At 52.7% G+C, this 14,384-nt stretch overlaps 1 protein-coding gene across 4 annotated transcripts in view; it reads left to right on the top strand.

Moving 5' to 3' along the window:
* Nucleotides 1-14,384, top strand: part of CARM1 (coactivator associated arginine methyltransferase 1) — a 41,226-nt gene that overhangs the window by 25,577 nt on the left and 1,265 nt on the right. For 2 of the 4 annotated variants that reach the window (XM_082623945.1, XM_082623947.1), the window contains 13 exons: nucleotides 1,412-1,518; nucleotides 2,466-2,570; nucleotides 4,412-4,522; nucleotides 5,605-5,782; nucleotides 7,910-8,000; nucleotides 8,182-8,263; nucleotides 12,391-12,476; nucleotides 12,672-12,761; nucleotides 13,207-13,344; nucleotides 13,435-13,524; nucleotides 13,621-13,733; nucleotides 13,887-13,964; nucleotides 14,203-14,271. In XM_082623945.1, the coding sequence (XP_082480071.1) occupies nucleotides 1,412-1,518; nucleotides 2,466-2,570; nucleotides 4,412-4,522; nucleotides 5,605-5,782; nucleotides 7,910-8,000; nucleotides 8,182-8,263; nucleotides 12,391-12,476; nucleotides 12,672-12,761; nucleotides 13,207-13,344; nucleotides 13,435-13,524; nucleotides 13,621-13,733; nucleotides 13,887-13,964; nucleotides 14,203-14,271 (1,338 nt within the window). The remainder of the gene's footprint in view (nucleotides 1-1,411; nucleotides 1,519-2,465; nucleotides 2,571-4,411; nucleotides 4,523-5,604; nucleotides 5,783-7,909; nucleotides 8,001-8,181; nucleotides 8,264-12,390; nucleotides 12,477-12,671; nucleotides 12,762-13,206; nucleotides 13,345-13,434; nucleotides 13,525-13,620; nucleotides 13,734-13,886; nucleotides 13,965-14,202; nucleotides 14,272-14,384) is intronic. The other 2 variants (XM_082623946.1, XM_082623948.1) reach the window with 2 other exon arrangements.

Consider the following 14,384-nt stretch of genomic DNA (forward strand, 5'->3'; position numbering starts at 1 on the left):
TTATCCAAAATCAATCCCAATTCAATGTTTAAAAAAATAAGTTACAGAAACACCACCAGGGTTATCATTAAGAGTTGATGTTTTAGATCCGCCTAGTCTTTTTCTGCTTCATGGATAGTTATATTCTGATTTTTTTCCTTTCAGTCCTATCAGTTTCTTAAATTGTGGTCAAGTACACATAGCAACAATTCTGCCATGTTAATAACCCTTTTTGAGTGTACATTTCAGTAGTATTAAGTATATTCATTGTGCAACCATCACCACCATCCAGCTCCAGAACTGTTTTATCTTCCCAAACTGTATATTTTTAAGATATTGTCTTTTAGGTAGGGTTTTTTTTTTAAATTTATTTTTGGCTGCATTGGGTCTTCATTGCTTCACGTGGGCTTTCTCTAGTTGTGGTGACCGGGGGCTGCTCTTTGTTGAGGTGCGCGGGCTTCTCAATGCGGTGGTTTCTCTTGTTGCAGAGCACGGGCTCTAGGTGTGAGGGCTCAGTAGTTGTGGCGTGCAGGCTCAGTAGTTGTGGCGCATGGGCTTAGTCGCTCCACGGCACGTGGGATCTCCTGGATCAGGGATCGAACCTGTGTCCCCTGCGTTGCAGGTGGATTCTTAACTACTGCGCCACCAGGGAAGTCCTGTCTTTTAGTTAATTGTGTTAAAATACGCCTAACATAAAATTTACCATCAACCATTTTCAAGTGTCCAGGTTCCAGAGGTATTAAAGCACATTCATGTTGTTGTGCAACCATCTCCACCATCACCCATTTTCATCTTCCTAAACTGAAACTCTGTTCCCATTAAACACTAACTCCCCCTCCCCCACCCCCTCCCCTCCAGCCCCTGGCCCCCACCGTCTTATCTGTCTTCATGATTTTGTTTTGCTTCTTTTTCTTGATGCAATTTAGTGGTCTGTGTTAATAAACATAGTTCATTTGCCACATAACATCTGGTCCTGCAGACCCCTGGTGACTGGTTCTGTCATGTGCTTCTCAGTGTCCACTGGGGTCCATCCAGTCCCCTCTGACCGGACACTGGGGTGGTGTCCCTGTGTCCACTTGCCACCCACAGACACTGCCGTGAGCTGTGGGTGGACCCATGGGTATCTGCTGGGGTGAGTCCCAGAGACTTGATGCCCAGGTCATCCTTTGAAGGCTTTGGCCAAGCTGCCCTTTGGCGAAGGAGCGCCAACCGCGTGGAGCACGCTTGTCCCTGACACCTGCCTTCTCCCGTGCCAGTCACCAAGAGACAGGCTTGGCTGCCCTTCTTCTTAAGCTTCAACATTTGTGTGTATGTGTGTGTGTGGGGGGGTTTTCAGATCACTCGTGCTCAAGGTAGAAAAGTCGGGGTGCACGCCTAGACAGAGCCCGCCACCCCTGAGCCGGCCACACGTGACCTGGCTTCCCCCTTCCAGATTTCTGTTCCTTCTATAACATCCTGAAAACCTGCCGGGGCCACACCCTGGAGCGGTCGGTGTTCAGTGAGCGCACGGAGGAGTCCTCTGCTGTGCAGTATTTCCAGGTGGGTACATACTGCCTGGGCCAGGCTGCTGCCCCCGGTGGCCCCCAGAGGCTGTGCGGCGCAGGGCAGGCCCACCCGGGTTCATGTCCTGGCTCTGCCCCTTACTCGCTGAGTAACCTTGGGCAGGTTTCGTCCGCTTGCTGGGCCTCAGTTTCCTCATCTGTGAAACAGAGATGCCAGTGCCTGCCTACAAGGGTTGCTGGAAAGATTTGAGTGCAGGTGAAGCTCAGGTCCACAGGCATTTTGAGTAATGATAGCATAGTTACAGTGTCCTGAACACGTAGGGCATGCCAGCCACTGGCCCCAGCGCTTTGACACGTGCAGAAGCACTTGAACCCTCCCAACAACTCTAGGAGGTAAGTACTATTGTTGTCCCCATTTTACAGATGAGAAAACTGAGGCTCAGAGAGGTTAAGTGACTTGCTCCAAGTCACACAGCTATTATGCAACAGAGCCAAGATGGGAAGCCAGGTCTGCCTGATGCCAAAGCCTGTGCCCCTGCCCAGGTGCCACGCTGCCTCCCGATCGCCTGTTGTCTTACAAAGAGACCCCACAGCACCTCACCTGCCTGGCGCTCTGAGTTCTAGGGTTCTGTTTGATCCACTCCTCCACTTCTTTGGGGCCCCTAAGATGGGGCAGGTGGCCCTTGATCCCAGAACCCTGCGTGTGGCATATCCTGAGTTCTCCTGGGTGGCTTCCAGGACCAGGTATCAACCAACTGTGTCCTTTGGCCACGGTGACGGTGGTGGTGTCCTCCCTGGGGGCTGCCTCTAGCTTCCAGCTCCCTCTGCTGGAGCAGGTAGCCGGGGAGTCCAGGCCAGCAGAGGGGGTGTGGCCTCCCCAGGGAGATCTCTGCCCGAAGTGGACCTCCTCTGTCACATGGTCGGCCAGGGCCTCGGCCATCTGTCTGCTGCGTGCCCTGTGCCATTGGCATGTCTCTGTTCCAGTTTTATGGCTACCTGTCCCAGCAGCAGAACATGATGCAGGACTACGTGCGGACAGGCACCTACCAGCGCGCGATCCTGCAGAACCACACGGACTTCAAGGACAAGGTGAGCAGGGCCGGCTGCATCCACCCTGCTGCCTTCCTCCCTCTCCCTCAGGCTCCGTGCCCGCCTCACTGGTTCAGTAGCCTCTTATTTTTTTTTTCCCTTTGTTCATTGATTTTATCTTTAATTTTTTCAGATTGCAAAAGCAAAATCTACTTTTTGTAGAAGCCCAGTGTGTATCAGATGGGCATGAAAGGCCTCTGTCATTTCCCTCCAGAATGACCACTGCCAACAGTAAAGCTCTCTTCTTCCAAAATTTTCCCCATGCGTATACCAGCATATATATTTTAGGGTTATAATCTTTTTAAAATACAGATATACAAAATAGGACTGTATTCTACATTCGCTTCCTGCAAAATACTTTTCCCCCACTTAATGTTGTGTCTTGGCATGTACTGTTAAGTTACGTGGATGTAGTGTAATCTAAGTCACTTCCCTAGGTCCTTTTAAAATCTTTTTACTGTTACCAAGTAGTGAGCAGTTGACCCTTGAACAGCATGGGTTTGAACTGCACTGGTCCACTTATATGCAGACTGTTTTCAATAGATATGAGCAACTGTGTTACACGATCCACACTTGGTTGAATCTACGGCTGCAGACCCGTAGATATGGCGGGCCAACTGTATGGTTATACTCGGATTTTCTACTGGGTGGTGGGGTTGGCGTCGTCCCTGACTCCCGCATTGTTCAAGGATCAGCTATATACTCGTGATTAAAAAGAGACCAGGGTATATATATTCAGAGGTGAAATTTTATTCTGTTCTCTTCCCATGGCCTAGAGTTTGTTTTTCCTTTTTAACCACATGAAAGCTTGTGGTTTTCTTGACATATCTAGGGGACTCTCCACATGATCCACGTGGATCTATGTCATCCGGCGCCTTGGTGATGCCCTCCCCCAGCATTGCTGAGAATCCCCTCAGGTGACTGAGCCTCCTGGTCCCAGGGCCTGAGCCCCAGAGGCTGGGGAGGAGTCATCCTCGACACAGCGGCCATCCCTAGGCCCCGGCGGCTGGCATGGCAGCGTTGGGGCAGTACTTGGGGCCCGGGAAGCCCATGTCCCTTCAGCAAAGCCTCTTCCAGCTCTCCCAGGATGCAGATCCATTTCCTAGTTCATCTAGAGCTCTGAGAGGCACCCGAGGCCCTCCCACCCGACAGCACCAGCGCCCCTGGTGGGCGCTTGCCCTGTGCCCCACTACCGCGCCCAGAGCAGGTCTCTTTTAGCGGGTGCGCACCAGAAATGTTTATCCTGATTCCGCTTGTGCGCGGAAGCAGTCAGACGAATCCAGAGTGTGGGACAGTCTACCACACACTAGCCGGGACTCCTCCCAGAGCCTGTACTCTGGGGCCCAGCAGCCCTGGAGAGGGCACCCGAGTGGGAGCTTTCCCCGGGCCTCTTCCCAGGTTGCAGGGTTGCCCTGTGGGGCCTGGGGTGGGAGGCTGCCCTCCTCCTGCTGGCTGCGTGGCCCTGGCCAGTCAGCCCTGCGTCTCAGTGGTTCTGCTGCGGGGCTCAGAGGTGTCCTTACCTAGGGAGCACTCATTCCCACGTGCTGCATAGATGGCGCACACCATTCCTTCTTGAATTGGGTCTGAGAGTGTGTACTGGTCTTAACATCCTAGCTGTCCTCAGAAGTCCCACTCTACCACCTTCGGATCCAAACTGCAGGCTCCTGTGGCTCTCAGAAAGCACCCTCGTGGGCAGCTGTCCGTGTAGAGGGGAAGCAAGCCGCAGGGCAGAGAGCGTGCTCCGTGGGTGGGTCTGTGGGGAGGGAGCACCCCGTGACACACACGTGTTTATGAACATGTCACTTTACCACTAATTTGTCCTCACGGCCCCCCCACCTCAGATTGTTCTTGATGTCGGCTGCGGCTCTGGGATCCTGTCATTTTTCGCCGCCCAGGCTGGAGCGAGGAAGATCTACGCGGTGGAAGCCAGCACCATGGCCCAGCACGCCGAGGTCAGTGGCCCTCAGGGGCCCAACCTGTCTCTGTGCCCCAGCTCTGTGCCTGCTCCAGCCTGGGGAAGCCAGCCCTGCTGGAAGCCCCCAGGAGACCTGACCCCTGGGTCCAGGGGAGCCTGGGAATGTCATTCTCTACTTTGGTCTCTTGTCCCTGAAACTGAGTGGTTTCAGGGGGAGGGGCTTGCTGGGCCTGAGGTAGTCTCCCTTCCATGACGGATGGTGGCCCACCGGGTTCAGGGGTGATTTGGGTCTTCAGGGGCTTGATGGACTGGTGCTTCAGGGGCTGGACTGTGCAGTCACACAGACCAGTGTGGGATCTCGGCCCGGGGCAAGCCGCCCACCTCTCTGAGCTCCACTTGAGAGGTGGATGACAACAGGATTTCCTTTTGTCAGTTGATGCTTTTTTGGCACTGAAGCCCTCATCCACAAAGTTTAAAACCTAAAAGCTACAAAGGTAAACAGTGAGGATGCTTCCCTCCCCGACCCCTGGCTCCCAACCACCTAGATCCCCCCCACTGGAGGGAGAGAGACGTATGTAGAAGCTCCCCAGAGCCGCTCCATGAGCCCCCATGGGCTTCTCCACCCGCCAGCTCCCACACGAACGTACACACCACCGTCTTGCACCTGGCTCTGCTCTCTTTACGATACATCTGGGATATGTCTGTGTCATCATGTAAAGAGTTTCCTCACTCTTTCTAGCGGCTGCAGAGCATCCCTTTGCCTGGACGGACCATTGTGTGTTGAGACACAGGCTGTAATGGACACTGAGGCTGCTTCTCAGTCTGTAGCACAAACGCTGCACCGAATCCCCTGTACACGTGTCCCCTCTCCATGTGAGGTTACGTCTGTAGGGCAGATTCCTAGCACTGGAATCGCTGGGTCAGAAGGTGTGTCCGGGTTTAGCTTTGGCGGCTGTAGCAAGGCCTGCTTGTCCTCGTCCCCAAGGTGACATCAGGAGGCTGCGGAGCTGCAGGAGGGGTGACCCAACAGGGAGGCAGAGGGGAATCTGGTGGCCGAGTGTGGACGGAGGCCCTCCCCCACGAGGACCCCCGTGACCCCTGTGGCTCACCCGCCCTCAGGTCTTGGTGAAAAGTAACAACCTCACGGACCGCATCGTGGTCATCCCCGGGAAGGTGGAGGAGGTCTCACTCCCCGAGCAGGTGGACATCATCATCTCGGAGCCCATGGGCTACATGCTCTTCAACGAGCGCATGCTTGAGAGCTACCTCCACGCCAAGAAGTACCTGAGGCCCGGGGGTGAGTGTCCCTGCCGGCGCGGGCCACTGCCTGGGTGGGTGTTCCCTGGGCCCGAGGCCAGGGGTGCGCCCCTGGGGGCCCCTTCAGAGAGCCCCTGGCTGCCGCTTAGCACGGGTGTGGTTCAGCTCCCCACTGGCCTGAGCTGGCGGCCTGGGGTACAGAGGGCATATGGGCCTTCACCCCCACTCCCTACCCGGACCTGACCTCAGCTGGCTGGGCCCCAAACGAGGCCACGTGTCCACTTGCCCGGTCTGCTCGGTCAGGGTACGGAGGGGCTCCCCTCAGGCCCGCGGAGAGCCACTGGGCTGCCCCTGGCATCTCATGGCCCATGGGGGACAGTGTCTGGCTGGGCTGTGGTTGGAGCAGGGCATGTTCTGTGGCCGGCACCTTCCTCGAGGAACTGCCCTGTCGTCTTCATTCCTAGCGTTGTAGACCTTGCCCTCAGCCTGACAGACTCCTGCGCTCATCACCATGGGGTGGGGTTGTGTGTGTGTGTGTGTGTGTGTGTGTATGTGTGTGTTTGTGAGTGGGATGGGGGTTCTTGTGCATTGGGGGGCAGCTGATGGCTGTGGTCTCCTGTCCGTGTCACTACCTGCCTGTCTGTGCTCTGGGGTCATTGGGTCACTGTTGACACCTGCTCATCTGTGTCACTGGTGGTCTGGTCTGTGCGTGGCCCTGAACATCTGCCAATGTGTCCATTTCTCTGCTCAGTTCTGGGCACGTTCTGAGTATTTCTGTACAGGAAAGGGGCTGTGTGTGTGTGTGCGTGTGGTACAAGACGACCCCCGCCAGGGCAGAGCACGGGAGGTCCGTGCACTTGCGGCCTCGTGGAGGGTAGGGGAGGAGTTGGTCTGTGGGGAAGGACCTGCCTCAAGCTCCACTCCGAGAGATGGGAGGTAGGAGGTGGATGCCATTCCCCACAGCTCTGTCCTGCGATCCAGGTGTGTGGGAAGCCAGGCTGCCCCAAGGCTTGTCCTAGACCTGCTCTCATGCTCTGCCCTGTTGATGGGCCAAGCTAGCCAGGGGGGTGGGAATTGGGGGTGGTGGTGAGCAGCAGCCCCAGCGGGGTGTGGGCTCCTCCTTATGGGACGGAAGGACAGACAGGAGTCAGGCTTCAGTGGGCAGCTGCACACTCACCCCACTGGTCAAGCAGCCTGTCCGGGATGAGGCCTGGGGCTAACCTCTTCCCCTTCAGCCTGCATGAGTGTGGCTTCATTCCATCTCAGGAAGCTCTTTTGGGGGATTAAGGGAACCCACCCCGCAGCTGCACAGTTTTAGTTGCCTTCAGGGCTAGGGGCACTTTTCCATGATGCTCTGGGGGCTGATGGGCTCCTCCTGGGAAGGGGGCCTGGCTTGTGGCCTCTGGGCCAGTGAGCCTCTCCCTTCCCCACCCCAGTGGCTACAGCTGAAGGAAGGCTTGAGAAGGCAGATTCCCAGCACCTCAGGGACTCTTCCCTGGAATAAGAGGAGGGAGGGAGGCCCACATCTGGAGGCCAGGTGACTTGGGGCCCTAGACTCTCGAAGTAGGCGGGGCCTCCTGAGCCCTGGCTCTCCTTTCTACTGGCTCCGGCTCACCTGTCTGTTCCTTGAGTCCGCCTCCCATTTCAGGCCATGCAAATGGTCCACCCTGCCTGCCAGAGACTGGGCAGTCCTGTGGTGGGGATTCAGCTGGGGCCCGTGATGCCATAGCCTGGGGCTCACCCTTGCTCTGTCCACAGCACTTTCCTTTGCTTTCCCTGCTGCACGCCTTTCCGAGAGACACTGGCTGGCTGATGGAGCAGGGCCCCTGGGGGCCTGGCCGCACCCCAGGCACTGCTTACTTACCCCTGAGGCTCTGGCAGGTGCTTTCCTGTCTCCCAGCCCTTGTAATGGGACTTGAGGCCAGGCCCTCCTGCCTCCCTGGCTAGCTGTACAGGTTTAGTAAGGAGGTGTATGTCAAGTATTCAGTGGCCACTGGCAGAGTAGGTGCTCAGTATCTCTTCATTGCATGAGTGCATGAATGAGTGAATGATGAGTGAGAGGCTGGGAAGGCCCAGAGCTGGGGTCCTGGGGCCCTTTGGAGCCTCTGCCAGGTCCTGCTGGATGTCCCACCCTGATGCCAGCACCCCTCCCTGCCCCCACTCCCAGGAAACATGTTCCCCACCATTGGTGATGTCCACCTCGCACCCTTCACGGATGAACAGCTCTACATGGAGCAGTTCACCAAGGCCAACTTCTGGTGAGTGTGCCCCTGGGTGTCCTGCCTTCTCAGGGATGGCCCCACCTTTCTCTTATTCCTTATCCTTAGCAGGACCTAAAAGACTTGGGCTGGATGAGGGCCAGCTGGGAGAGAAGGCAGGCTGCCCCAACTGTGTCCTGCTGCTGGTGACCTTGCCATGGGGGGCTGGGGCTTTCTGCAGGTACCAGCCATCCTTCCATGGAGTGGACCTGTCAGCTCTCCGAGGTGCTGCGGTGGATGAGTATTTCCGGCAGCCTGTGGTGGTGAGTGGGGGCACCCAGGGCACTCACTACCACAGTAGCACTGGGCATGGCCCTCCTCTGGGGTGACAGGAGAGGAGCATGGGCTTTCCTGTAAGGCCTTATGCAAGCTGTGCAGCACTAGGCAGGCCACCGTTGCTCTCTGAGCTTCTGCCCCTGCACGGAGCTCTCACACAGGGATGTTGGGAATTAAGTAGCAATGCATGTAGAGTGCTTAGCGCATAGTAAGCATGCAGTAACGTGTTTACTGTTATTAGATAAATTGATCCTTGGTGAACTGATTTTATTTAATTGATTTTAATTATTGAGATTTTTGAACTGATGTATAGACCCATGGTTCAAAAATCAAAGAAGTATAAAAGTGGAAAACCTCCCTACTTCCATTTCCAGCCACACAGTTCTTTTTCCTATAGACAAACAGTCTTTGTTGTGTATTTTTCTAGAAGTCTTATATCTAAATGTGTGTATACAAATATACATATTTTAACCTTTTTTCCTTTCAAAGTATAGCATAATCAATACATTGTTCTGTCTTAGTTTGTTTGTGTTCAGAGGATATACACTGTATGATTTTGGTCCTTTGATATTTGTTGAGAGCTGCTTTATGCCCAGTATGTGGTCTCTCTTGGTTTATGTTCCCTCTGTACTTGAGAAAAATGTATACCAATCACTTGTTGTGTACATTGTTATATTAATATCAGTTTGGTCACATTTGTTAATCATGTTGGTCAAGTCTTCTCTATCTCTGTTTTTTTGGTCTGCATTTCCTATCTATTACTGATTGTAGATTTATTTTTCCATTTAGTTCTGATAGTTTTTGCCTTATTTTTTTTGACATTACTGTTATTAGGTGCATACAGGTTTAGGATTATTTTTATATCTTCCTGTTGGATTGATCCTTTTGTCACTATAACAAGTGTCTTTTCTTATCTCTAGTTGTACTTCTTGCCTTACAGTCTTTTTTTTTTTTAATTTATTTATTTATGGCTGCATTGGGTCTTTGTTGCTGCGCGCGGCTTTCTCTAGTTGCAGTGAGCGGGAGCTACTCTTCGTTGCGGTGCGTGGGCTTCTCATTGCGGTGGCTTCTCTTGTTGCAGAGCACGGGCTCTAGAGCGCACGGGCTCAGTAGTTGTGGTGCACGGGCTTAGTTGCTCTGCGGCATGTGGGATCTTCCCGGCCCAGGGCTTGAACCCGTGTCTGCTGCACTGGCAGGCAGATTCTTAACCACCGCACCACCACAGAAGTCCTTACAGTCTATTTTATTCTGACAATAGTTTAACTACTCAGGCTTTCTTTGGTTAATCTTTATAGGATACATACTTTTCATCCTTCTTCTTTCAGCCTTTTTATAACCTTATTACTTAAGATTTACCTCATGTAAATATCATATATTTGGGTTTTGTTTTTAACCAGATTGACAGATTTTTGTCTTTTAATTAGAATATTTAGACCATTTATATTTAATGTGACTACAGGTCTTTATGGCTATAAATCTATCATTTTAGTATTTTTCTATTTATCCTATTGTTTCTTTTTAACTCTTGCTTTCTTTTGTTTTAATAAGGTATATATTATTTTTCCCCCTCTTGATTGTCTTTCACTAGTTTTGGGAGACTCTAGGGCAGCATCTCTCTCTTTTTTTTTTAAATTAATTATTTATTTTTGGTTACGTTGGATCTTTGTTGCTGCGCGTGGGCTTTCTGTAGTTGCAGCGAGCGGGGGCTACCCTTCATTGCGGTGTGCTGGCTTCTCTCGTTGCAGAGCATGGGCTCTAGGTGCATGGGGTTTCAGTAGTTGTGGCTCGCGGGCTCAGTAGTTGTGGCACACGGGCTTAGTTGCTCCGAGGCATGTGGGATCTTCCCGGACCAGGGCTCGAACCCATGTCCCCTGCGTTGGCAGGAGGACTCTTAACCGCTGCGCCACCAGGGAAGCCCAGCATCTCTTTAAACACTACCTCTGCCCCATTCTCTTTCTTCTTTTGGATCTCTGATTATGTGTACATTAGACCTTTTCACCATTTCTCAGATGATTCTTATACTCTTTTCTATACTTTTCTATCCCACTTGCATAATTTTCATGTTTTCTCCTTATCCATCTCCCAGTTCCAATCCTCTCATCACTATGTCTAATCTGAATTTCTTTTTTGTTTTTGGAAGAAAAAATTTTTTTGTGTGATGAGAACTTTTAGGATTTACTCTCCTAACAACTTGCATGTATAACGTACAGCAGAGTTAATTATATTTATAATGGTGTACACCCCATCCCTAGTACTTACCTTATAACTAGAAGGTTGTAGTTCCTTTTGACTGCCTATCCAACTCCTCCTCCCCCCTTGGTTTTCTAAAATTTCAGTTCTAGTTTCATTTTGCTTATTTTTTTATTATTTCAGTTCTCTGTGAAATTTGTTCACCTTTTTTCCTTAAACATGTTAATTCTAAGTCTCTGATCACTTTTAGTATCTGGATAAGTGGTAAGTGTATTTCTGTTTTTTCTTCTCTTGGTTTTTGGTACTTTGGTTCTGTTTCTTGGTATGCCTGGTCATTGAATGCCAGAATGAAAAATTATAGAGGCTCTGGATGATGTTTTTCTTTCCAAGGATTCGTTTTTGTTCAGGCAAGAAGCCATAATGACAGATTACCTTGGTCCTATGAGGCATTTAAGACATTTGGAGGTTGCTTTTCAGACTCTGCTTAACTGGCATATCGCCTGGCTTCCCTGTAAGGCAGCAGTTATCAAACATTTTCGTCTCAGGACCCTTTTACATTCTCAAAAATGTAGGATTCCAAAGAAGTTTTGTGTGCATTGTATTGACTGATGTACTGTCAATATCTATTGACATTAAAAACTAAACCCAAGAAAATTTAAAATACACATTAATTTAAGGATAACAATAAAAACCCATTACATGTTAACATAAATAGCATTTTTAAAAAGAAAACTATTTTGCAAAACTTTTCAGCAAGAATTAGCGACATTTTAAATTTGCAAATCTCTTTAATGGCTGGCTTAGCAGAAGACAGTTGGATTCTGCTTCTGCATTCAATCTGTTGTGGTATCACAGGTGAGTGAATGAATGAAAAGGGCAGAAAACAGTGTTATATCGGGGAAAATAGTTTTGACCTTGAGGGTGCTCTGGAAGGGACCACATTTTGAGAACCGCTGCTTTAGGGCATAGTCTTCATGGTCTTGGTGAGCCTGGTGGTTCACAGGGCCCCTTGTTCCAGCCTCCGAGCACCAACATAGTGCTGTACCTTTCATTAGCTTTTTAATCTCATAGAAGCAGCTTTCTGCTTGATTTCCCTACCCCCATCCCACATGTAGCTCAGGAATTGGCAAATGCCATGAAGTGAAATCACGTGCAGACTGTCCACCTCGAATTTCCACATTTCCGTTTTCTTTAGCATCTTGGCCCCTTGACTGCTAGCTGCCTTGGTAATCCCGAGCCCCCATTTTGCTTTCCCCACCCAGGGAGGCTGCTGAAAGGCCCCATCCCAAGGGGTAAGGCACAGGCCGAAAAGCATCTCTCCTCTCTCTAGGATCTTGGCCCCAAAGCTGTGGCTGCTGTGGTCGCTCTCCAGTGATTTCAGACAACTGGGGGTTTTTTCCTTTGTTTTTTATTCAGTTCGTAAGTTCTTGGCAGGAGTGTTAGTCTGATAAGAAATCTCCGTCATGGCTGGGAGTGGACGTCAGTGCACAGTTCTCTTTTTTTGTGTGTGTGTGAACTTGTTTAACGGTTTATCTTAGAGATCTTTCCCCATCATAAACAGCCTCTTCATTCTTTTTCATGTACATAATCTTTTATCGTTGGGCCATTACTTGTTTCATTAGATAGCTTCCAGTGTGTCGTTACTATAGGCAATCTGTAACTCCATGTGTAAGTTCGTACATGTGCACATAGATCTGTAGGTTAAAATCCCAGAAGTGGAACTGCCAAGTCTTTAATGCAGATGAGTGGTTGTCATTTTGCGAGCTGTCACCTAATTGCCCTCCATTGTGTTGTACCAATTCCCCCTCCCCCCAGCATGTCTGAGAAGGGTAAACTGGTTTTAGCTGAATGGTCTAGAAGCCATGGCCAGACTCAGGACTTCACCCCGTGCCTGAAGTCAGGTCACACCTCTGATCTCTCCCAGGACACATTTGACATCCGGATCCTGATGGCCAAGTCTGTCAAGTACACGGTGAACTTCTTAGAAGCCAAAGAAGGAGATTTGCACAGGTACCGGCACCTATGCCCCGTCCTCCTGGGCCTGGCTCCTGCCGGAGGTCAAGGCTGCAGCCAGCTCTCTCAGGCAGAATTCTCCTCCCCAGGGCAGGCGGGCAGGACCCTCGAGACTCAACACCCGGGTACCCCTCTTCTCTCCTGGCAGCCCCTGTTCAGCTTCCCCAGCAATCACTGCCCTTTGCCTTTCAGGATAGAAATCCCATTCAAATTCCACATGCTGCATTCTGGGCTGGTTCACGGTCTGGCCTTCTGGTTTGACGTCGCTTTCATTGGCTCCATGTGAGTGTAACAGGACAGAGCAGGTGGCCCCTGCCCCTGGCCCCAGGGACTTGCCTGCAGTTGGGAAGCCCAGGCCTGGCTGGCTCAGATGATGAACTGGGGGCTGCGAGGGCAGGACCCGACTCCTCTGGGTTCTACTGTTTCTTCCAAAGGCAGTGGACACTGGCCTTCAAGCAGTAGGCTGTTGTGGCGGGGTGGGTGTCTACCCTGTTCTGAGTGACTGTTCTTCACGGGACCTGACTGTGTCTCTTGGCATGTATGTCAGGGTGAGTGGGTGCCCCATAGCTGTGGGGCTATGTGTTAACTTCCTGGACAGCCAACCTGTCTCGGCTCCAGGGCCCCAGGTGAGACCTGGGTGGCGGGGCACAGATGCCTGGGGAGAACTCAGGGTGCACAAGGTGGGGGCCGCAGCCCGGGCAAACATGTGCCTCTTCCTGCTTGGCAGAATGACCGTGTGGCTGTCCACGGCCCCGACGGAGCCCCTGACCCACTGGTACCAGGTCCGGTGCCTGTTCCAGTCACCACTGTTCGCCAAGGCCGGGGACACGCTCTCAGGGACATGTCTGCTTATTGCCAACAAAAGGTGTGAGCTGCTGGCCGGGGCTGGGGGAGGCAGGGGTCCAGTCCATCCACGCAGCCGGCTCATGGCCGGCCCCTCCTGCCTTCTCTACAGACAGAGCTATGATATCAGTATTGTGGCCCAGGTAGACCAGACAGGCTCCAAATCCAGTAACCTCCTGGATCTGAAAAACCCCTTCTTCAGGTAGGATGGGCCCTTGGCCTGCACGCGGTGGGAGGGGGCGTGCCCCTCCTCGCCTGCAGCCCCTCAGCCCTGTCGACCGGTCCGTCTGTGTTGCAGATACACAGGCACGACGCCCTCCCCGCCGCCTGGCTCTCACTACACGTCCCCCTCGGAGAACATGTGGAACACCGGCAGCACCTACAACCTCAGCAGTGGGATGGCCGTGGCTGGTGAGCAGGCCCGCGCGTGGGTGGGGCAGGTGCCAGCGTCACTTCCTGGACACACCTGCCGGTGCTTCCTGAGTAAACGCTGGCAGTTCTGGCCCCTCGAATCCCTGCCCAGGACACTGTCCCCCGCCCCTGACATCTCCCTCCCCGGCACAGGGATGCCGACCGCCTACGACCTGAGCAGTGTTATCGCCGGCGGCTCCAGCGTGGGCCACAACAACCTGATTCCTTTAGGTGAGCGCACAGGGGGTGGGCGCGCTGGGGGCGAGCTCAGGCCTTCGGCCTCACCCCCCCTTCTTCTTCCTGGGGGTTGAGGTCCCCCGTGCCGTTCCTCTCTGCCTCGCTCTGCCAGCACCGCGCCCACCCTCCCCACATCCGAGTGTGAGCACCCACTACGCCGGGCACGTGGGCCGGGCAGGCTGGGGGCGGTGACGCCATCTCCTTTCCTTCCTTCCTTCCTCTTGCTGTGCAGCCAACACGGGGATTGTCAATCACACCCACTCCCGGATGGGCTCCATAATGAGCACGGGGATTGTCCAAGGTAACGGTGGGCGGGGGGAGCAGGGTCCCGCGGGTGTGAGGGTGCCCACCGCCAGGCGCCCGCCTTCCCTCTCGCCTGCGCTCTCTCTCTCTGACTCTGCCGTGGGTCTGGGC

Source organism: Mesoplodon mirus (genome assembly GCF_964341445.2).
Source record: "Mesoplodon mirus genome assembly, chromosome: 5".
Classification (NCBI taxonomy): domain Eukaryota; kingdom Metazoa; phylum Chordata; class Mammalia; order Artiodactyla; family Ziphiidae; genus Mesoplodon; species Mesoplodon mirus.